Genomic DNA, 24,061 nt, shown 5'->3' on the forward strand with positions numbered 1-24,061 from the left:
CAACATTCTCTAACAGATTTGAGGAGTTCAGAGTTTGCAAAAGGCAGATTACGGGGGGTGAGCCCACAGTTCAGGGCACGAGAGACCAGGAATTAACTCCCTCCTAAATCCAAGAAGGTTCAAAACTTCAACTCCCCCTTCTCTGCAGGGTGCCCTCATACCAGCCCATGAATTATTGAAGACAAGAGCTGAATGAGCAGAAGCACTTGCCACTTATTCAGCTGGAACTGGGACATGAAGAAAAGAAGGGGAAGGTTGATATGGTCAAGAAGCTGAACACAGAGAAGGAAGATGTGCAGAAGGGGAGGTTCTCCTTCCAGCTGTGGGATTATTTATCCAGGGGCTCTTCAAAAGCAAAATGCATCAACAAGAGTGAAGGTGAAATCTCAGCATTTGTCCATACTGTTGCAAACAAGGCTGAAAATCCCTTCTTTCTAGGCTCTGAACAGACTGTAGGAGAGAAAACAGAGGCCTTGCCTCTGCTCCTTAAAACTGCAGGAACTGACAGCAGTAAAAATGATTAATTAATACACACATTGTGATGGTCCAAAATCACCAGGACAGCAAAGTCTGCTGCTGTTTGGGGCTGTTACATATGTGGCTATTTTACAGATTTAAATTGTTTTTTTATCAGTTTGAAGAAAGATATTTTCAGAATTAATGCAGATAATTTCATTAACAGGATAATGATGTCTTCTAAGGAGGCTATGCTGTTATTTCAGCAACAAGAAAAATGCTTTGTTATTACAGTCCCTTCTAATCTTTTCCGTCTCAATACATGGGAAAATCCCTAATGCATTTTCAAGTCCGAGATTAAAAACACTTCTCACAAAGGCTAATTCTGCTTTATTTTCCTTGTATTTTTGAGAATGCCTTTTAAGAAGTAATTTTCACTGTCAACAGATCCATTTTCATACAAGACTTGATTCTTTTCAGTTTACAAAACACTCTTATTTGGTATATAAAGGCTAACCTGCCTATTTCAAAGTGGAAGACAGTCCATCAGAGGCACTCTTCTTTTCCTTAATGTTTAATTTTTTTTACATGAAGATGTTGTTGACCATCATCAAAAGGCAAAGAGCAGAAAAGAAATTAGAATATTGCATCAGTCCTGCAAGAGCAGATACAACTGATAAAAGGATTAGAGGTTGCTAGGAAGAATTTAATTGCCTGAACAAAATTATGACATTATAGTTAAAATAAATATAATAATTTTAATAAGGCAAATCAGTTCTCTTACCTGCTGCAGCAGTAAAAAGGGACAGGTTCATTTGAATGTTTTCCTGCAGCCAAATCAAAGAAACCTACATCCAGCCGACTCCTTTCTCTCATGAAATAAACCTGACCCACAAACCTCTCTGTCTTTCCTACCTTTTTTTTTTTTTAATTTGTGTTTGCTGCATGGCTGGCCACATCCACCTTTGTCAGTCTACAAAAGTGATTTCCTTCCTACATTGACTGAAGAAGTCTCTTAGATTCAAAGCACACAAATGCGACACACACTGACAAGTGCATTAGGAAGAGCTTCTAGGAGAAGGGGAAAAAAAGGTCTGAGGCAGACACACCAAGTGCTCACCTTTTTTGTTCAATTAATCAATAAATTGTATTTTACTAAGCAGAAAGATGGACAATGTAAAGATGCATGAGGATGGATTGCCAGATGATATAGGGAGCAGGAGGTTTAAACAAGTACAGTAAAACTGGGTCAAACCCTACTGAGGCAAACTCTTCTACATGGGAACTTTGCCTGAATAAAACTGACAGGTCTGGCTCACTCAGGTCAGCAAAAACTGAAATTAACCACAGAAAATAAGGACTGTATATCCTAATACAGAGCAGAGCACAAGATTTTTACTACCATTTTTACTACACTGAACTGACAAAACTGATATTTTTGTAAAAAGCAACACAATACATTTGTAGTGGAATTATTTCCAAGTTCTTTCTGTTGCTTCAAACAACTCTACTGTGAGTTCCTGTTTGAGAGCCAGACATAAACAAGAAGCTTCCAGCACAGTTCATTAAAGACTCAGGACATCACTTCTATCCATACTTCCCTTACAAAATGGCCATCTGCTCTTAAAAATGAAGCACTGAATCAAAATCTTCCATGTTGTGGAAAAGTCTCTTTCGACTAATGTTAAAGAAAATTATTTGAAAGTTATTAAAAACCATGACATTGTGTAAATCATTGAAACATCTCCCAAGCACTGTCCTTTCAGCCCTTGTAACCACCTCTGCAGGGCAAGTGCTATTATATTAATTCAATTCTACATGCTAGGAAAGAGAAAAGCTACAATGTTCAGTGACTTGCTGAGTCATTTGCACAGCTGGGAGCTGCAGTCTGGCAGTAGATAATAACCTCAAGTTGTAGAGTGTTTTCCACCTTCCTGTGTTAGTACAACCAGCAAAATGCTTTCCATTGGCTGTGGGGCCAATCTACAACCTCCTATCAATTAAACAATATAAGTACTTTATAAAATCCTAAAATACATGGAAATATACAGCTGATATAAGCAGCATACAAAGCCAAACTTAAACCTGAGGCTAATGGAAAAACTTGACATTGGCCTGAAGCAGAAGAACAAGCCTTTTACCATGATATCAAAAATAATGACAAAGCCCTGGTAACAATTCTAAAAATCTCTGCTAATGCCTTACCAGTTCTCTTTTCAATTAACAGTTTTGATTGCCATTACCTCTGTGTGATGAGTCTAGGAACAGTTGTATTGTTTTTTAAACACAAAACAGGCAGATTTTTTATTTAAAAAAACAACAACAAATTACTCAAGTTCTTTATAACTGTTACTAATACATCCAGTAGGCCCTTCCAGTAGTGTGGACTGATAAATGTTGTTAACACAGCCTGTAATTTCATTGTGTCAAAAATGACTGCGTGATGGAACATGCCTAATTGCAGTGCCCTCATTAACTGAGTCAGAGTATGCTAGCATGTGAAATAGTAGCCATCTACTTGCAAAATTCATAGAGGCTCTGTGTTAAAATACCAACAAAGTTTGTTCAGCAGATGATAGGAAATTATTTTCATGCGCTTATGTAACAAAAAGAAAGAAAACGCTGAAAGAAAATCCAAGAAGGAAGTAAATGGAGACATAAAAATGTGACTGACATGAGTTCAACTGACAGTCCCCTGGAGATTCTGAACCCAAATCCTCTTATCCCCATGATACAGCTCAATTTGAACACACTGCTGTCTCCCTGTGCTGCTGGCCTTGATGCAGCAGTTGTCTTCTGCTGAACAAAGCACTCACGCACACGCCTACACTGCGGCAGCTTCGCTGGGATTCAGGCCTCTGCTCAACATCAATGCAACACTTCACTTCTTTGCTGGAGGAGGTTTCAGCAGGAGGAAAATGCAGTGATCACGGGCTACTGAAACTGAACACTCGTGCAGAACAGAATAGGAATTTGCTTTGTAAGACTAGAATGTGACTGCTGCACTTTGTGTGCAGAACTTCCAATACATGCAGGCACTGGAACATGAATTACAGGTCAAGGGCCAAAGAAATGATCCAGCTCTGAATCTCCTTGCTTTCATGCATTTAAGATTCCAGACCAAAAGGCAATGGTAATATTAAAAATGCAGCCAAACACATCTCCAGAAACAAACAATGACCTATACTTAATCACAGTTTTGGTGACCACACTGGAACAGCAGTGGCTCATATTGCATACAGCAGACAAAGTCAGCAACACTATCTCTTTTTCTTTAGCATGGATGTACTTAGCATATCCCTCAGCTACCTCTGCATGCATCTACCTCATCCATGCACTGTAGCTGGTTTGCAGATGGGGAGTTATTGCTGAGAATGCCTTATTTTTCTACATGAGAAGTATCTCCACTGCAGAAAGTATCTCCATTTTCTGATTCCCCCATCCTTTAGATTGATGTCTCATCCCTCTGCTGACAGCTCTGCACTGCAATGTCCAGGAAACCCTTACCTTCCTCCAGAACTCCAGTCTGCTCGGAAGCTGGTGATGGAGGTGGGGAAGGAGGCAGGTTGGCTGACTCTTCAACTGCTAGAAATCAAACAGTGAAAATGAGATAAAGTCATTAATTCCAGGAAGACCAATACATGATGTAAGCTGCAGTCAGCCTGTTCTGCCCAGCTGAGGAATTATCTGATGGGGACTCATGCCTGCCAGATTTTTAGACAGACCCTTACAGAATGCATTGACTTTAAGAAATTACAATAAAAGGATTTATTCTTCTGTTGTTGGTTCGTTTTCTAATGGCATGAATTACTTACAAAATTCTGGTTACAAAGCACAATATAAAAATCAAATACAAGATACTCTTTTAAATCAGTATTGACTCTTAAAAAGCATTCAGTTACCCAAGGCAACAACAAAAAAAAAAAACATCTGAGCAGAGAGGTATTATAAATTCACACCAACTATCAGAAACTGGCACCCAATCTCTTTAATCCACCTTCAGTACATGAAAAAACTCCATTCTCCACACTTCTTTTCTTCTGCTGCATTCAAGGTTAATCGCAGAACACATGCAAATATTGCTTGTCTAAATGCAAAAGATATCAGCACAGGGAACTTATATCAGCAGTGACATAACAGTGATTCAGCTGAGCAAGGCACAGTGAAAACTTAGATGCTCTTGGACTGGGATTTACATTAATTCCCAGTCATGAGACCAGATGCTGAAAATAATTTTTGTTTCAATTACTTCAATTCAAGTACGTTGAAATTCTAAACAAGCTTCTTAAATGAACTCAACATGACCTTTGCATTTGATCTCATACCAATCACTTTGAGAATTTTTTTCTCTAAAAACAGGTCCACTCCTGAGGCTTAACCAATGCATCAAAAAAAACCCAAAAAAACCAAAAAACAACAACCAAATCTGCTTTAACCAGATCTGTCTTATCAACAGCACCTTTCAACAGGCAGATCTCAGTTTACTGTTCAAGGCTTCTTTCCAAGCACAGGAAGGCCACTTTCAAAGCCCCAGCAAAATTTTCCAGGCTTCCTCCTGTTGATTTCAGTGTGATTTGGAAAAGATCATATGTGACTTGTCCTTAAGATGTGCTGTCCAGGGACAGAGTATTTATAAACTCATGGCAATGCATCTGACCACAGGAACTGTAACACCAACAGTTGTTAACTGAAGACATCCTTCTCACAATGTCTTTTAAATTACTTATCTGACTAGATGGAACTGAATGTCCATTTTGCCTCTCCCAGGCCTGAGTGAAGTGATTTGGAGAATTGGGGTCTTCCATGTGAAACTGAGTCTCTGCAAAGAAGGAATTACCAAGCAACACATCTCCCTGCTGCAGTTCTAAGTTAGTTCAATGAAGCAAACAACCGTGGGAACCAAATTTCCAATAAATATTCTGAATTACTCATTGACTTTAATTCATTCCTAGGCAAGGCCAAGCACTGCACCAAAACAAGCAGATTACCTGCAGGGAAAACACTGCAGGGCATTGTTTTGATTTAATCACAATGAACATGCACTCAGCAGAATCTATCCCAGGACAGGCTTGCATGACTTCCTTACCTCAAGATGAAGTATGTCCTTTCTCTGGCCTTTGGTGGACATGTTTTGAACTACTGCAAAAGTTTTCTGGCAAGGAGCAAGCACTTTAGGTACAAATGGCTGTATACCTACCTTCTTTTATAGATATACACACACTCACAGGTATATTTCAGAGATTTTAAACAAAGGAGGCAAGAGGAGGATGGAGACACAGCATGGACCAGTGGCATTCTTACCCTTTCCAGTACAGACTGCTGGAATTTGCTTTTACCACGTGACTCCTTCTTCCACAATCTGCCCTCACTCTACCTGGTGCTCTCAACCTGGTGTGCCCCATTCCCTTCTGCTTCCTGTGGAGGTGCTCCCCCTCCATCTAATTGAGCAGCTACCACCCAACCAGCAAAGCCTCACTTTCTTTTTATGTGTCCCTCCATCTTTGCCTCTTCAGACGTTAATCCTTCACGTTGTACACGGCTGAACACAAACAGTCCCAACCAACATGATGACAAAACCCTACCACCAAACACATTCATGGTTGAGCTACTCAACCATGAGTCAAAAACAAGAACTGCTGTTAGGGTCAAACAGGGAATTAGACAGTTGCAGGGCCATGAGGAACAAGGATCCTGCCACAGTCCTGTGGTTCCAGCATTTATCCAGTGGTGGCTATGGTTTAACAACCACAACCATAAGCAATGTGAATACACAGCTGGAACTGCATCTTTGAATATACATACAGACATTTGCAGACACAAGGATACCTGGAACATTCTTTGTCTCATTTTACCTAAAGGTAGTGATCCAGGCTGATCTTTGTGCTGGGCTTCTTTTTCCTGTTCACCTTTCAGGACCGCTACAGCTTCAGCTGTTACTACTTGTACTATCCTTGCAGACACTTCTTCTGTGGCAGTAGCAAAGTCAGAAAAAAAGAAAGAAAAGCATGCTAATCAGAATGGTGTTTTAAAATCAGAAAGATTAGCTTAAACAATAAAAAAACAGAGGCTGAATTAATCCATTTTTAAAAGGTAATCTTTTTTCCTGAAATATAAGGAAATCATTAAAAATAAAAGAGAAGAACCAGATATTCCAAAAGTTTCAGTGGAAAATGCCAAGTATTTATAAAAATCAGGAGCTTGCTGTAATCAGGATGCACAAAGCATCATTATTAAATGTTCTTTCTATTAAGGACAATGTGCAGCAACTGCAGTATTTTCAGACAATCATCTATTAAATGTCTAGAAAAATGTCTGTAGGTATTGTTTTGCAAAGAGGGACAGAATGGGTAGCTGAGTAATGTAATTTTTTGACATTTAATATACAAAGCTAGCTGCATTCCAACATGCCCTTTGGACTCTAATTCCTCCTCAGCAGCACACAGTATGCATGAAGGGCACTTCCCAGACAGCCGTCTATGCTGGTGAGGGACTTGAAGGGCCAAATAACATTCCTGCATGGGGAAAATCAATACTTCATCTTCCTCACCCCTTTGAAGACTGCCACAAGCTTTATTTAAACAGTAGGTCTGAGTACCATGCAGAGGGATGGCAGAGAATGACATTTTTTTTGGTGGAATGGGTTCCTTGCTGCTGGCCCCCAACCTGCTCTGTGCACGGAGCTGACTCAGCACTGCATGCTTGACAGAGCTGGGTGCCACAGAACTCACACTCTGCTCTTCCCCACTGCCCACAAGGTGCAGCACACCTGAGAAGGGCTGAGAACTGCCTGCTCTGGTGAGCAGAATGTAGTAGTAGGACCACTCAAGGAGTGAATTCTTCCAAACTGAGAAACGGTCTCAGCTTGACTCCAGTCCCACTCAGAGGTGCAGTGAAATGTCATCAGGCACACAGCTGCGTGTGGAAGCAACCAGAGAAGTTTCTTCCCCTCTGGAAGTTCAGGTACCTTTGATGTAACAAATCAAGATGTTAAGGCTGGTCCAGCAGCATTCAGAGAGCAAAGGGTTTGTGGTTCTTATCTGTGTGTGAGTCTGCTCTCCCTTAGTCATTAATCAATACAATTCTCTCTCTCAGCCAAACTCAGGGGAAATAAACCCCTTCCCTCTCCAGCTATATCCAAGTGCTGTCTGACAGCTGTTTCCAACACAGATGGAGCTGACCCCAGGGAAGGCCACAAGCTGCACAGTCACAACCCACCAGCTGCACAGCTGGGCACACCTGGGAACAGAGCAAAACTTCACTGCTTCTCCAGCCCATGTGTGGAGACAGAGGTTTGGTAATGGCAGATGTCAATACACCCTGCTCCTGCCAGAGCCCCCATTAGTCACCATCCTGAGGGCAGGAATAAAAGCTCTGCTCACTCATTACCACATCCTTCAGGCAAGAACTGGCTGGGAAGGGCAAGTATGTTTAAATCAATGCCCTACATGTAACTTCACAGCAACCACTCCGACAAGGACTGTCCATTAGATTAATAATGATTTATTTTCACACTTACCCTTATAGAATTCCCTTGTATTTTTAATGTGAAGCTATTCCTCTTCATTTGTCCTTTAGAAAAGCCAATTGTTTTTACCAAAAAACACAGATGTGAATTACCACAGCCATGTTTGTCTAAAACCAAAGTGCTAAGTTAATCTTTCTTTTACACAAACTATTTAACAAGATATTAGAAATCCCCACCCACTGGCAAAGAACATTCCTAATTGTTGGTGACTATACCTTACAATTCACTGCACTCCTGGCTGGTCACCTGGAGGGCAGTGACTGCAACAGTTCCATTGGCTGCTGCCAACAGCAAAAGTAGATGGACAAATACACCAGAACAGCTACCAAGCAATGAAAAAACCAAGATGATTTGAAAAACATTAATTTAAAAAAACATTTGAAATACATGGATATAAACTTGAGGATAAATTCAGGTTAGAAATCTGAAGATGCTGCTTTCCTACTGTCAGGGGTGAGAAGTTCTGGCAGCCTTCCACATTGGACGAAACAAATCAAGTGTTTTTTGAGATGAGGCTACGTATGATAGAGGTGCCTGTAGGAGGAGGAGAATATGAATAGCAGCTCTAGTTCTGTTCTTCTGTTTAACAACACATCCCTAGTATGAGATTAAACTCCCCTCTGTGGTTAAGTAGATCAGATGGAGCACCATAACCCCACCAATCAAGTCATGCATCCGGCCAGTCCTACAGATCAAAGAACAGGGATATTGATTTAAAGCCCAGCAATCTTCCCAGCTGCCTTTCAGGGGCCTGCACGTCATTTTGGGGCTTTGCACCTCATTTTGGGCTGCTTCCACACCTGCTGGATGCTGCAGGTGCTTCTTGCCACCTCTTGGTTCCTTCCTCGCGTGAGAAACACAAAGCAGACGCTTCCCAGACTCTCACACGGTGCTGCTGCTGCAGACCAGTGGACTGAACACAAATCTGGAATCCTTACAGGTCCTGACAGCTCCCTGTGTTGTGAGGCACACGCAGCCTGCAAAGCAGGAGCTGGGAAAACCTGGGAGAATGAACCTGCGGCGTGGCCCATCCTCCTGCTGCAGACACACGGGCCCTCCCCACACCACAGCACCTTCCATGGGCTGGAGAGAGACAAACTGCTCTTCCAGAAAGCATCCTTGGATAGCTGGTGTATTCCTGTTTCAGAGCAGGAAAGAGCATCGCCCTGACAGCTCTGGTGAGCATGGAGGACAGCACAGAGCTTCACTGAGTGCCATGGCTACAGAAGACCCCGCACCAATTCCTGCCACCTGAAGGATGTGAAATGTGGTCCTCCTGTTAAAACTTCCACCAAGCTACTAAGCACAACACCACAGACAAAAGCAACATCATCAAGACTATACTATTGGCTCAGATGAACAAATAAATCAAGACTCAGTGAAGAAGACAGTTAAAAGAATCAATTTTTGAAGCTTATATTCACATGAAAATTTTAACTAAAGGCTCCAACTAATTTCTGATATAGAATACGCAAACCTGTATCAGCTTTAGTACCCTGGAGCATATCCAAAGGAAATCCTCTTGGTGAACTGCCTTCCATCAGCCAAGCTACTGCAACCCTCCTCCCAGCAGGGTCAAGATAAATCATCAAAAACTGCCTCCTTTTTAATAAAATTTGTACTTGCTCCCATCCAGCCTGGTTCTGTAGTACAAATGGGCTCTACAAGCTCAGAAGGCAGTTCTCACCCTCTCAGCTCTCTCCCTGATTTAATTTGCTTGGGACAAAGATAATGCTCCACAGGGAGCTCTGAGGGAGGGTGAAAGGTTGTCTCCTGATAAATAGAAATTTCTATTTCGGGCTAGGCAAAATAAGTAAATAAAAATACAAATGGCCTCTGGGCTTGTATGTTTTGTTCAGTTTGTTTTGTTTGGCAATGTTCTTTAATCAAGAAAGGCTTATTTCTGAACACTCTGCTGATGGATATTTTGGGTGACACAGGGGGCATGGGCAGTTCATCAGAACAGAGCATTTGCCATACATGACTGCTGCAAAAGGACAGACTTCTCTGTACTAATGGACACTATAAATAGAAGATCCAGTGGGTAAGTCAAATCCTCACAGGGCTGCTATTGAGACTTTTCATAGTTTTCTTATGGTTCAGTTAAAGTTCAAGGCAGCCTAATGATAAAGAACTAACAACAACAACAACAAAAAAAAAAAACTACCAAAAAACAAAACAAGACCAAAAAAAGGAGAAAATTAGGCAGCTTGAATGCTGTAGATGCTGGGCTATGTATTCACTAGACATGGTTTTACTTGTAGACATTTATTTTCCATCTCTTTAAACAGTCAGACTCTCTCTGACTCTAGTTCATTCCACAGAAATGGCACTAACATACAAAACAAGTTACAACAAATAGATTTCTTTCTTAAAAGCAACAAGGAACATGGCTTTACCTTAGACTCCAGCAGAACAAAGAACAGCAACATGCCTTTTCTTTGCATTTTGCAGAGAATAAAATGTTGCTCCTTTTACCAAAATGTCAGCTGTTCATGATACAGAACAGAGATGGAGCTTCAGAGCTTGATTTTAGGGAATACAGTACCCTAAGGTATAGGCAGTCCTTGAATGGGATGTCCATAACAGGGAGAAACCACAGTGAAAACCCTCAACATGAGCTCTCCAAAGCCCTGACAGGGAGCAGGCTGAGCTGAGAGGCCAGGGGCTGACATACCAGGATGGTGGCTCTGCTGCTCCCTCAAAGGCCACTTCAGAGCACACTCCAACAGGGCTGCCAGGTCAGCTCTGCCATGGCTCCTCTGTGGCACGAACAGAGGACTCTGCCCTGCTGAGAGGACAGAGCCCTGTCTGGGGCACTACACTAATTTAAACCAAAGTTAAAACTCAAACAAATTAAGCACTCTGTGCTCCTGGTTTTGGAAGTCAGCCCAATTCTTCTACATACCCCAGCATACCAAACAGGAGATCAGGAATCTCTGCATCCCAGAGATGACTCAGGGACACAAACTCTTTCCAGAGTGCTAAGATGCACAGAGGATGCTAAACCAGCTGTGATGGGGAGCCACAGCCTTCCCTCGAGGCTGTGATTAGAAGACCTGCTGCCTCCAAAGGCTGCTGCCCTCCTCACAAGTACACCCACAGGAGCTCCCCAATCCCCAGTCAGCCACTCTAGCACTGAGAATTACACCACAGCAGGCACCATTCCTGCACTCCCTCCTCATAGCTGAGGCCCCCTTCCCAGACAGACTCAGACTGGTAAATGAGGTTACATGCCAAAGACTGGCTGCAGCACAATGCAGTACTTGGGATCAGATCCTGTACAAGGCCAAGATGTAATTTCAAAGCTCTCCTTCGTTCCTTATTGATCCTGCTGCATTTGTCACTGGACTGCAGATGTCTCCACTGACACATTACCTACAATACTTCTATTTCCCATGACAGCTTTCCATTCCATTAACTTTTATAACAGACATGTTTACCAGCCCCAGAGACAGATATACAGATGGGGCAAGAGTCTTTTAAAATAGGTGTCTGAGCTTTCAGGCCCTGACATGAACATTTCCACAAAATAGTTTTTAAAAATATATTTTTTTAAAATCTGCAACTATAAAGGCAAGAGCGAATATCAGATCTGTGAGACATCTCCACAGTGATGTGCAATGTCTGTTCTTTAAGTGCCCTTTTAATGGTTGTCCTTTAGCCTCTAGCACTTGTTCCTCTTTCTCTTCCAACCTACCACAACCTCAGACTCAACTCATGGAAAAGCTGAGTTTCTATGAACACCACTTCTTAGGTGAAACTGTTCAGCTGTTTTGCTTCATCCAGCAATGCCTTTTATCTTCTCTCCCCTATCCTTCTGTGCAATGCTGTGTGATTACTCTGAGGACTGGTTTTGACAGGATGGGCAGGGCTCACAGCCTCTCCCTGCCTCACAGGTATGTGACACTGATGCAAGGATCCTGCTGGCAGTGAACTGGGAGCTGGTACAGCCTGCCCTGAGAACAACTTGCTAGTGACCTCATGTAACAGTGTCAGTGATTTCTCAGGCCAGAGCAGCTCCAGTCAGATCAGAGTTTTTCTCCTCAGCTCTTCTCCTTTCCTGCCTGCAGTCACCTGTGTTTCATGACTTCCATTCAGCAAGACCACAGGACCTACTTATCTATTGCTTTTTCCACCTTGAGAACCTATTTCACAGCAAAAGGGATAGTGCATCCTAACATGAAATGCATATCGCATCTCCACAATTTCATCAGGACAGTCTTCCCAGACTAGAGCAGCATCACACCTTCCTCTTTCTGTCAACAGCTCTACCCAATGCCACCAGGGTGGCAGCAGGACTTTGAGTTTCCTGTGGCCACAGAAGATCTCTGTAAAGCATAACTTGTTTAAGGCATAACTGAAGTTTACCATGCTTCAACCATATGGTCATTGTCATTTCTGGGCTGAATATTTTGAACTGATGCATTATGCACCAGACTGAAAGAATCCTTCTTGAGGGAATAAAACTGTTCTTTTAGAAAGCAGAGGGAAGGATTCCTGTTCTAGGAAGAGGTAAGGTGAACACTTTCAAATCCAATTCTCCAAATAAAGGATTGCAGCTCAGTAGAAGACACAAATAACCAACTGCCTGATGAGTACCGTGCAGAATCCCTGCTCTTATTTGCTTTAATTTATCTCTTAAGCATTCTAGCCCCTTCTGCTCCAGGAGAAAACCAAAGAAAAGGGATGACAGGAAGGAAGGACAGAAAGAAGGAGACTGCAAATTGTGTCAAAACTTCACACACATTCAACCATTCACCCATCAAACACCTACCAAGAAAAAACAGTGAGCTCAGTTAAAGGGTAATTAATGTTCCTGGAGCACTGAGGCAGAAGAAGGGATTAAAAAACTCTGCAATGAGATGGAAAGGATAAAATAATATGTTTCATTAATTTTGCTACATTTTAGGAAAAGAACACAGGCAGAGCACAACAAAAGGATTAGCTACATGTATACTTGCAGAATTGTGAAAACAAAGCAATTTCAGTCAAGATGTGCCTGTCAAAATCCTCAGTGGGATTCAGAGCAGTTTCCAAGGTAACCAGCACTAATTGTTGGCACAGTGCAATTGAGTCAACAACAAAAGCACAAAGCAACCTGCACCGCCTTGTGAGGCAAAACACCCCACATATTCCTGCAGAAAGAAAAGATACCAAATGGCTATTTGCTATCTTTGATGATGTGAAAAGCAAAACAGGACCTATGGATTTTTTCCCCCTGGGTACTGCAGTTCCAAGTGCAGGCAGGCTATAAACCAAATAGCTATTCGATTTGTTTAGAGGCATTAGCCAGTCCCCTAAGGACAGGTCCTGAATCCATGCACAGCTCTCCTGGAAGCTGGTGGATGACTTGTTTCACTCAAGACTACTGAAATGTTGGAGGAAAAAAAAAGATGCAGGCATCACCCAGTGGCATTTGGGGTGGAAAAACTGAAGATACACCTTGGACTTCATCTCTGGGATCACAGCTCTAAATACTGCTTTTTTGCATGCAGATTAAAAGACAAATGCACAGCAGCTATCAAAGTATTATGAATAAATTATATAAACCCCAAAAAGTGCCAACAGATTAGTGCTTGAGATTGAAGAAAAAAGCCCTAACATAGCTTTACAGAATTCAAATACTGGCTTTCAAACGGCTTTTGTGAGTGTAAATATTTTGCTGTAAGTAGGTCCTTGATCTGGATGTTGGCAATATTAACAATAATTGGCAGGAGTTATGAAGGCAAATAATATGAACATCAGCTTTTAAATTAAATGCAGCCACAACACAACAGGAAAGTATCATTTCCCTAATAAACTTGTTGACTTTAAGCTACTGCAGCATCCATGAGGATAGCGACAGATTAATTTAATCACCAGCATTCACCAGCTAACCAGCAGAACAGGCCAGAAAAGGTCTGTGTTTTGGGAAAGAAAGAGCTTTGACAGTTTAATGCATTGGATTCCCAAGGTACAAACATTCAGATTAATGCTCGGGAAAGATGTATCTTTGTGACAAGGGCAGGAACAGGTGAGCTAAAGCTGAGTATCTGGCACGGCAGCTTCATACCCTGGTGAGCCCCACCGCAAATCCTGTATTTTGGAGTATTCAACAGCCCCCCCTTCTGTCCTCAAACTCCAGACTGTAAATCTGAACTACCACCACCCAGCTCCTTAACACTTTTGAACGTGATGATCTTGGAGGTCTTTTCCAACCTCAGTGATTCTATGATTTTGTGCTATCTGCTTTATATCAGAGTAAATGTGGTGCACAGCTGGAGTCCTGGCTGCAGCTGAGCAGGGCTGGCCTGGCTGTGCCCTGCCACAAACACAGGGCGGCTTTCCTGGGCACCCTCAGCTGCTCTGCAGCACTCAGGGAAGCAGCAGGGAAGCTCAGGCTGTCTGTCCTTGGATTGCTTCCACATGTTCTGTGTGTGTTTCAGTTCCTCTGCTCTGACTGAATTTCCCTGATCACTTTCTTCAGTGAGAGACTTGGACACACAGTCCAAATCTCCAAGGCACACAGGGCAAAACCTGAAGTGACTCATGCTAGGAACCAGGAGCCATTCTGAGAGCTCCAGTGAGCCCCCTCCTTTGGCTCCCTAAGCCTCTTCTAGAGGCCTCTGCCAGGCTCAAGCAGCTGCAGAACAAAACACCAAGGGACCAGTCCCCTCCTTAGCCCCCCCTGAAATATGTAAGTCTGTTAAAAAGGAGTCATACCAATGTCAGTATAATAATGCAACGCTTTAAAAATGAGCCCTCATTACTGCAATACTTGTTTCCTGTGCATCCCCTGAGTCCATCTTCTTAAGTCTACTGCCTGGAACAAAAATATTTACTGTCAGCATTTCCCGGCCAAATCAGAGGTGGGAAAAGCTATTAGTTCTGTTTTGTCTGATGCATTGGCAACACAATTTAGAGCAATATTGAAGCTGACAACACCAAACCCAAAGCCAGGTCAATGCAGTGATGTCCCACTGCCTTTCCTGGGACTTGGCATCAGTTCAAAACACCTGCACATACAAAGCAGCAATATCTATCTTTCCCCAGAAGCATTAATTCCCTAGGACTCACACAGAAGAAACCACTTTGGCATCAAAACAAAGAACCAGATATTTAATCCTTTCAGTGTGAGTAAATACATATAATAACTCACTTTTAAATCAATATTAGTTTTGGGCTTCAGTACAAGTTAACATTTTAAACAAAGTGACTTTTAAGAACCTCTACAAAAGTCAATGAAGCATCAGCCACCTACAGAAGGAGGTGATGCATCCCTTAAAGTTCATTTTTAGCTCCTTTTGGGATGATTTTAAACACTTTTTACAGCGCTTTCTCTGATATTTTTTAAAAAGGATTCACAGTATGCTATAGAAACTTTGCTGCATTTAAGCTTAAAATTAACAATAACCTGTGCACATATTGTGTGGGATTTAGTCATGCCTGATCAGGATGACTGAAGATCAACCTGTCAATGCCAAGAGAACGCTGGTTTAACCCATTAGGGGATATTTAACACATAAAACGCAGCAATGCCAAGCCCTGCTCACCTCAGTGCTCACGCTGTTGTTCCAGCCCAGCTCTGCACTGCAGCAGCAGCTGCATGGCTGATCTCTTCCAAGCCCTGCTTCCCAGTTCCAGCCTGCACCTGTACCAAGGCAGTGTGTTTCTCCTGCCCACAGAGGAATGGGGCTGCATCCTTCCAAAGGAGCACGTGCAAGTGTCCCATAGACAGGCAGGGGCGTGTGTCATGTACAGATTAACTTTCAGAGCAGTTCTCAGACAAGGTCAGCACTTCTCCCATCTCTCCCCCTCTTTGCTGGCCCTACCCCAGCTGAAGGGAGCCTTGCCTCTGACCAGGACTCATCCCTGAATCCTGCTCCAGTCCACTGCCTGCCCACTCCTGGGGACTGCCAGCTCACACCTGTGTGTGTGCAATGTGGTTAGGAAAGAGAAACGTGCACCTGCTCTCGAAGAAGGAAAATGTGAGAGATGCACATCAGTACCCTGGCACAGGTTGCCCAGAGAAGCTGTGCCTGCCCCATCCCTGGAAGTGTCCAAGGTCAGGTTAGACAGGGCTTGGAGCAACCCGGGATTGGAGTGAGATGAGCTTTAAGGTCCCTTCCCATGGTCCAAACCATTCTGTGGTTCAGTGACCTTCTGAACTATTTCTTTCACTTTCGTCAAAGCTGTCTTCTCTGGCACCTAAATACCTGCAAGCTTCTGCAGCCACAGTGCTAGAGATATCCAGCTGCTATGGGGAGAGCTCAGGCCAGGGCTGGGGGCACTGCAGCCTCCAAGAGAGCTGCATCCAGAGGCTGAGCTCCTTAGTGTACTGAAAATGAGGAGCAGTTGTGGAAATTCCAGGTTGCGGAGGAGCTACACTGGATGGCTGGGATAAAGCTGGGAGCACATACAGAGAACAAGATTTAAAAAAGAGACAACATAAGTGAGAAAGAAAAGAAGGAAGAGCTGACAGAGCAATCTTTGAGAAGGATGACATATTCTTAAATAGAGAGAAAGGATGACAGGGAAAGGAAAAAGAAAGAAACTCATACACAGGAACAGCTAGGGATTAGTTTCAGCTCACCAACAACCTCTGCAGGCTGCATTACCCCAGATGCAGCACATACTCTGAATTTGGGGTAAAAAAGGAACAGTCACCACTGAATCCTATTTCCTCTCCTCATATGTGGTGCAAGGCTATGGATGAAGACAGTTTCAGTACATCAGCAAGACTGCCACATCTCCACAGCACTGGCAGATGATACATTCATAAAGAGGAGCAGAGTATCTGTCTGGACAGATGCATGGGCAGAGAACCAGACTGCAAATCAGTTTTATCCCAGCTGCCAGAGGTTATAGGGGTTGCTGGAAGCTCTACCAAACTGATCATGTATCATTATGAATTAGTCTCAAGGAAGGAATAGAAATGAAAAGCAAAGTACCTGGGGTTTATTTTCCCCTCCCAAAATACACAGTGCTTCCCAGTGAATCTGATTTCCATGGACTATTCAATCTACTCAGTCCTGAGTGAAATGACTTCTGAGAAACAGCTAAGATGTTTTCCTGCCCTGGAGCTAATAATATCTCTCAGTTATTTCCCATAAAATAAAACTGCATGCAACTAAGACTAAAGTTATGGACACACACAGGAGAAGGGCTCACTCCCATGATCTAATGTACACAGCTGGGGTGCCTTGAGTTTCCTGCACTTTCTGCATGTCATAAGGAAAGCCTCAATACTAACACAACCCCACAAAACGACCCAAACTGCATTTCTAAATCATCACTTCAAAAGAGGTTTTCCAAGCACCACTTACTGTGCTCTGTAGTCAGTCTGTGAAACGGCAGAGAAAATGCAAATGTTTTGCTCAGAATCTCCCGAAGAACAAATAACAGCGTAAACACCATCACACAGACATCTCACTTTGAGTGGCTTTGAATTTCCAGATCAGCCATTGGTAGGGACAGGCACTGGATCATCAGTGCTCAGCTGCCAGCCAATGCCAGCTGTTTTGTGCTGATTTCCATCTCTTCAGCTGGCAAAGGCAAGCAAATCTGTATTATCATTATAAGGACTGAATTTCAATTGAGCAGTTAATCTACCAGTAGCAACTCCACAGAACAAAAAGCCCTAACCAAAACACTAGTGCACACTAAGTTTTGCTGTCCTTACCCAGGATATGAATACAGCAAGAGAAGAGATAGTTTCTTCTCTATACTGTAACCTCACAGATTAAAACAGCATAAAAGACAAAGACAGGGGGTCATCCCCTGCTTCCTTCTACTATTTCCTTTGACTTTCTCACTCAATTTAAAACCCAGATTGCCTTTGCTTTCCAATTTTAATAGAGAGTAGCTAATCGTGGTTAATCAAATCAAGGAATTTGCATACGTATCTCTCATACTTGTACTTTGTGCAGAAAATATACCCCAAAGTAATATTTTCTTTTAATTTCCATGGAAGTGCTGCCTCAGTGAGGACTACAGAGTGGGGTCCCAATCACAAAGCGCTTACAGTCTCTTCCTTATCTCCCTTAACCTTGAGAAGCAAATGCTAGAGGAAAAGAGGAATAAAACTAAATCCTCCTTTCCTTTGTCAGCCAGCCTGACTGTGGCTCACAGACGTCACAGGGAGCCTGTGCACTCCTGAATGCTAAATAATCTCCTAGGCTACATACTTTCTCTCAGCGGAGCTCAGAAAGAGATCTCACTTTGTGCAGGGCCATGTTGGCATGGCAACGGGGAAAAAAGCAATCAGCAAGCTTGGAGGAGACTTTGTGTGACTCTCATTTTTGTGAGAGATGTGATGGTACCTACCTCCTCTCCACCAAGAGTTCAAGCCATGCCCAGTGGGTGAGGAAGGGCTGGTGCCCGCCCTGTGTGCTGGCAGGACCTGGGGATGCCTTGTCCTGGGCTGGAAAGTGCATCAACCCAACACCTGAGCTTCCACAGTGGAAAAACAGGAGGGTAGGATTTGTGACGTGTGGGCATGAGTGGGTTAATGACTGCCCTCATGACACAGAGCAAGGGAGCTGCAAATGGGGCCAGCAGTGCTCACCAGCACATGCCTGCTGTCACCTAAGAACCTGCTGCTTCCCTTCCAAGGTGACTCTGGAGAAGAAGATGCCATTTCAGCTCTGCCCAAAACAAGAGTAGCTGTGTGCCTGCAAAACAAGGCTCTGTTGTTTAGTAATGAACCTTCTTCCAAATCCTTCTGCCCTCAGACCAAAACTGGAATGAAAGATTATGTGCTGGCATAGTCCCCAGCAAGACCAGCCCGAGCTGCTTGGTGCCAAATATTGCTCAGTGTTTCTGAATGTCCTTTATGATGCCATCATGGTGCTGGAGACCCTGACAGACCCTTTAAAGACAACAGTAATGAGCCTTTGCAGCACCCCATCTCCACCCCTCTCAAGGGGCAGAGCTGAGCCCAGCCCAGAGAGCAGAAGCTGGGCTGTGTGCTGCCCATGGCTCTGCACAGACCTCCTGGCTCACCTGGGGTACCTCTCTCCACCCTCGTGCCTCTTCTCCTGGCTTTTACAAGTCCTGTCTACTTTATGTAATTCATAAATGCACAAGCTGTTTCCTACCACACACTTTATAAACTGAAGAGGACTGGCCACAGAACAGGCCACAAATTAGAATGTCTTTTGGGCACAGCTGCCCCACCAGCTAATGCCACTGCTGGATGGTCGAGACCTGACCAACAGAGACACAGAAATCTGCATTTACAGCCCTCATTAGAACAGGTACTTAAACATGGATGGGGAGGGAGGGCAGAGGCAAAAAAAAGCAGAGACAAGGCAAAAATGAAACTCCCACAAGGCCTTCAGTATTTGACATTTTCAGGAGCAATAACTCCCCTGGTCACAGCAGTTTCCCAAGAAGGGCTGCAGATGTTCCCAAAAGGCAACTTTGACAAACAGAGCTCATGGCACACAGTCTAAACTAGGGTGTGGCTGGAACATGTTATGAAAGATGCTTCTTCCACATCCCAGCCTTGTTGTTCCTTGTTACATCTCTGAGGTTATAGATTATGTTTTCTGGGAGCACTGACAGCATCAAGTGCGTGCTGGTTGCCAAGCCAACACGCTCACAGGCACTCTGCTCTCACTTCTTAAGGAAGCACAGCTGCTTTTGCAATGCTTCTATTGTAACGAGGAAAACCAAAGTGAATTGAAACACCAAGAGGGAGCCCAAAGGAAACGGCTGCTGGATGCCTTCCCTTGGCCAAATGCAGCACTGATGCAGTTCAATGCAGCACTTGGCTCTGATGGTGTTACTTGAGATACAGTTTTCAAAAGCAGATCTGAACCACACACTCCCAGAGAAGCTTAGGGTTAAAAAAGCCTGATGGCTGATGTTCCCTACATGGCTGACTCCAGCCATGGGAAACAAAAGCACCTGCACACCAGGTTATCTCACCCTGCTCCCTTTCAGACAGTAATTTTTGCATTCTGCCCACAACTGTGCCAGACCCTCCAGCTCCTACCGAGACATGTCAATCACTGACTGATTTCTGAAGCCCTAAGAGGAGGTGGGAGGGCAAAGCCAGCCCCTTAGAGAGGTTATGACTGGACAAGAAACAACATCTTACTGGATTGACTGATAGGGCCAGCCACAGAAAAACCCACAGAGCCTGGTCTATATAGTAGTTATTGAATATTCTAAGAGTCAGGGAGAAGATAGCTGTGGGTAGGGAATGTGAAAAGATGGAATTTCTGTGCCTTTATTCCTCTATAGCAAGGTTAACTGAGAATAGTAAAACCCCCAGTATTTTCTCCAAGTTCCCCAGAGAGGTTCTGTTGCCCCCACCCACACAGTCTTCAGCAACACACTTTGAATATGTCTATAATATTCCAATAATGTGTCCCAGAAAATGACACCTGTACTACACTTAATACAGAGAAGAAAAGTTTCAGATGCCTGGTATGTTTGCCTGTATCTAAATTGGCAGAAATGACAGTGTACAGTAATTACTGTCACATTTCCTGGGCAAGGGGAGGGAGATCAAAATGCCTAATTAACAGCTTCTTTCCCACAGGAGCCATCAATGACATAGTAAGATACCTTCTTCCACTCTGTAAAATAAATAACAGAAATGGGACAAACCCAGCAGCCACATTCAGCTCTGAATGTCATTGATTTTGCATCCTTCTGTGCATTTTGCCTGCATTGCTCAAGATGTACTGCTTGCTGAAAATGCACATCTGACAACAAGGCTGGGGGGGTTCCTTTGGGAAACAGGCATTCAGAGAGCTTATCGGGGGGGCTTACAGCTCCACAAGGACTTGGCCAGCAGCAGGACAGCCAGTGCAAACAGCCAAATGAAAAGCAAAGCTCTGACAAAAGCAGTCCTGTTGGAAAGAACAAAAATGCCTCCACACAAAGAAGGCCTGTTTGTGTGTCTGCTGCCAGTGCCATCAGAATATTACCACTTGTATGGCAAGAGAGAGAGGAAGGAAAAGGAGATTAAATGAGATGTCACTAGAGGAGGGAACAAACCACTAGCACACCATGGGAGCAGACTATGGCTCTAGTGCATTTCAGCCTGAAAAGGCTGTTGTTGCATTTAGTGACCCCAAACACGGAGCTGGCATTCTGCTCCAGGCCAGTCCAGAGGGGCTGAGGGCCCTCAGCCTGCACAACAAAGCACCATGGTGATTTCTTAATCACCTTGGTGATTTTCTAGCAGTGCTGTGCTGGTGTGGGCTGTGAACAAGATCCTCTTTACCTGGAGACTGGCTACTGGAAGGCAAGGTTATGGAAGAGAATGGGATACAGGCTGTTTCCTTGACACACAGCAGGAGGCTGAAACAAGCACAATTCCTGCCTTCAACACGTTTTGGGGTTTTTTTGGTGGTTTTTTTTTGCATAGCTAACCTAAAAGGACTCTTCTCAAGCACTACTTGCTGTGATGGGGCAGTCTTTCAGATTCGCATTCCCTGCACCTTATAGAAATATGCTTGTTTAAAAGAGTAGATGTCATAACTCTGTTCCAGATGCCCATTTTGTCCAGCTTTCCAAAGCCTGAAACAAAGGGCTGAATTAGAATAAACTACATTCCAAGTTGTAATGTGGTTTGTCCCTCCCCAGTTTTCTCTTCAGTTGTTTCCTGCCTCTTACCCACCTTCCTTGTGATCCTAGAGCCAAAAGTGCCCAGCCTGCAGTGGGATTGCTGTGCCATGTCAGGGAACTTGCTGCAGCTTACCACAGTCCCTTTGCATCCCACATGGTTTGGGCTCCCTGTGAGTTAATGAAGGGCTACATTTTGTCACCCTGGTATGACATGTTACTGTCCTTAACACTGTCTGCCACCAGGACACAGACACTGTCCTGAGGCTCTGGTAATAGGATTTCAGGAAATGCTTTCCCTTCATCTGTCAAAAAAATAATTCATCAAATAACAGTGTGGGTAATCCAACCCCCCTCCAATTACAAATCTGAATTTGGCATATAATGAAGAAAGCACTTAATCAGTTGAGTCAGTGTATATAAAGACATATTGCAGAAGATGCTTCACAAAGTTCACCACTATTATCCCTAATTATATAAATTTGACAGGTTAGTTACTGCATCACTGAAAAAACAGATGCATTTTAAGTGTAAAAAAGCCAAACCTTTGTAGCTTGATGTTCTTGCAATTCAAATAAAATGGATTACATTGAACTGCTGGTTCCCAGAGAATGCTGCAGCTTATCTGTAGTCCTCCTCACAGCCTCCTCCCAGTTAGCTGACCACAACTTTCCAGTGAGCAAAGAAAAGGCTGCAACTCCCATGTTTCACTGTGTCAGGCACATCCTGTGCTCTACCACTGCATTCAATCCAAAGCTTTCCTTGTCAGCCCACTTCAGAGTGAGTTTCTGAGGATTATACTGTCATCTCCCTTTGCATCACATTTCACACAACATGAAAATGTTGGGCTTGATAAAGCCTACAGGTCTCATTCTCCACTCTTAATAATTCCATGGTCTCCACCAAAGATGCTCTGTGTGTGCAAGTGAGAAGGGACGTGGACAGGCATGAAGCAGGGAGAACACATCAAATCTTGGTGGTGTCAGGCTGTGGGATGCTGCAGACTGCACCAAAGGCAAGGTATCTTCAGGAGCACCTCCAGAACAGTGTGAGATTTGTGTCTGGCAGAAGCAGAGGGCTCAGCTGGTCTGCCAGAGGTAGATAGATACTTATCTTAGATACTTATCTGTTATTACGTACCTATTTTTAGTAAATATTTAGAATAGAGACTCAACAAGGTAAAGGCCTTGTCAAGCCTCTAAAGGGGGGAAATGATGCCTCAGGTTTTAGCTTTAATATTTTTCAGATTCTGTGCTGCTTTAGTGTGTAGTTCTGAGCTTCATATTAGGGCATGGTGAGCTCTCTGCACAGAGTAGGGAGACAAAACAATCCCTTCTCTAGCTGGGGACCAAGGACAAATGATCCAAATTTCAGGCCCAAGAGCACGAACAACACGGACTAAAGAGAGAAAAACAAGAAGGATGGGACTTCATGGGCTAAAGCTATAACTGGACAATTAACTCCAATATGCAAATGGACCAGAACTTATAAAAGTGAGAGACCTTCTTACCAGTTTGTCCATTTTGTGACGATTTTGGTTCATCTTGGGTGCAGCCCTGGCTGGGCTCTTGTGCTGCCCAAGGTGGGGGGGCAATAAATCCCTACTTTAATAAACCCCTACTTTATTCTTTAACTCAGCCTTCACAAGGCATCAGCCCAAGTACATATCCAAACTTATATCCACAAAATGCATACAAAAAGAAATAGGTGCTTTGCCCCCACACTTATATCACACCCCAATAGCTTCCTGTGTGCTATGCCAAAAAACCCCAGCCTGTTCTCTTGCACGTATCAGCCTTTGACTTGGGTGGCTGCTGGATCAGGCCCTGAGGCTGCCGTGCCCACAGCTCTGTGCACTCTGCCACGTTCCCATCGGTCCCTTTGAAAGGAGGGCATTGATGTGTCTCCATCATGCAGCCATTACCAGCACGATGCTGGGACTGATCAATCAAAGGCAATACAACAGTCAGATTCAGAGGATTCCAAACACTGAGGTCAGACTCAGTAACTCTTAAACACTGAGAGAGAGATATATACACAAAGGCAAATTTTAACTGTGCAAACCTAAAAATGTCACTTGTAGTGATAGATTGGATGTGTTTCAGGAAGAACTGTCACTTCCTCCCCCACTACCATTCCTTGCCTCTGCATCACTGTGGGCATAAGGTGTCTTTGTCATGGTGGCCTTATCCTAACTTTTCCCTTAACCCACAGCCCTCTGATTTTACAGCACAATGCCTGTGAATGGGTGTCCTGCTGCTCTGCTGTGCCTTGAAGGGTCAATTGCTCTGCTACAGAGCACCTCTCCCTAGCAGAGGGCCATTTTGTGGCTAAATCCCAGCTCCTGGGTCAGCCAGATGCAGCAACCCTCCCTCAGGAGAAACACCTCAAAATGCACCAGGGATTGGGTGATGGACAGCTGCCTGGGAAATCCCTGTTTGAACCAGTGCTCTGCTGTGCATAACATTGTGGCAGTTCCTGGGAATTTACAGACTCCAACATGAAGGCTGAGAA

General features: G+C 43.7%; 1 protein-coding gene across 50 annotated transcripts in view; it reads right to left on the bottom strand.

The window, feature by feature from the left end:
- MAP2 (microtubule associated protein 2) overlaps nucleotides 1-24,061 on the bottom strand; it is a 224,647-nt gene that overhangs the window by 43,783 nt on the left and 156,803 nt on the right. For 33 of the 50 annotated variants that reach the window (XM_064433657.1, XM_064433689.1, XM_064433690.1 and 30 more), the window contains 2 exons: nucleotides 6,309-6,422; nucleotides 3,964-4,041 (listed from right to left, as the gene is read on the bottom strand). In XM_064433657.1, coding sequence (XP_064289727.1) covers nucleotides 3,964-4,041; nucleotides 6,309-6,422 — 192 coding nt within the window. Of the gene's footprint in view, nucleotides 1-3,963; nucleotides 4,042-6,308; nucleotides 6,423-17,289; nucleotides 17,396-24,061 lie in introns of those variants that run through there. The other 17 variants (XM_064433695.1, XM_064433701.1, XM_064433700.1 and 14 more) reach the window with 5 other exon arrangements.

This window comes from Passer domesticus, chromosome 10, assembly GCF_036417665.1.
Source record: "Passer domesticus isolate bPasDom1 chromosome 10, bPasDom1.hap1, whole genome shotgun sequence".
Taxonomy (NCBI): domain Eukaryota; kingdom Metazoa; phylum Chordata; class Aves; order Passeriformes; family Passeridae; genus Passer; species Passer domesticus.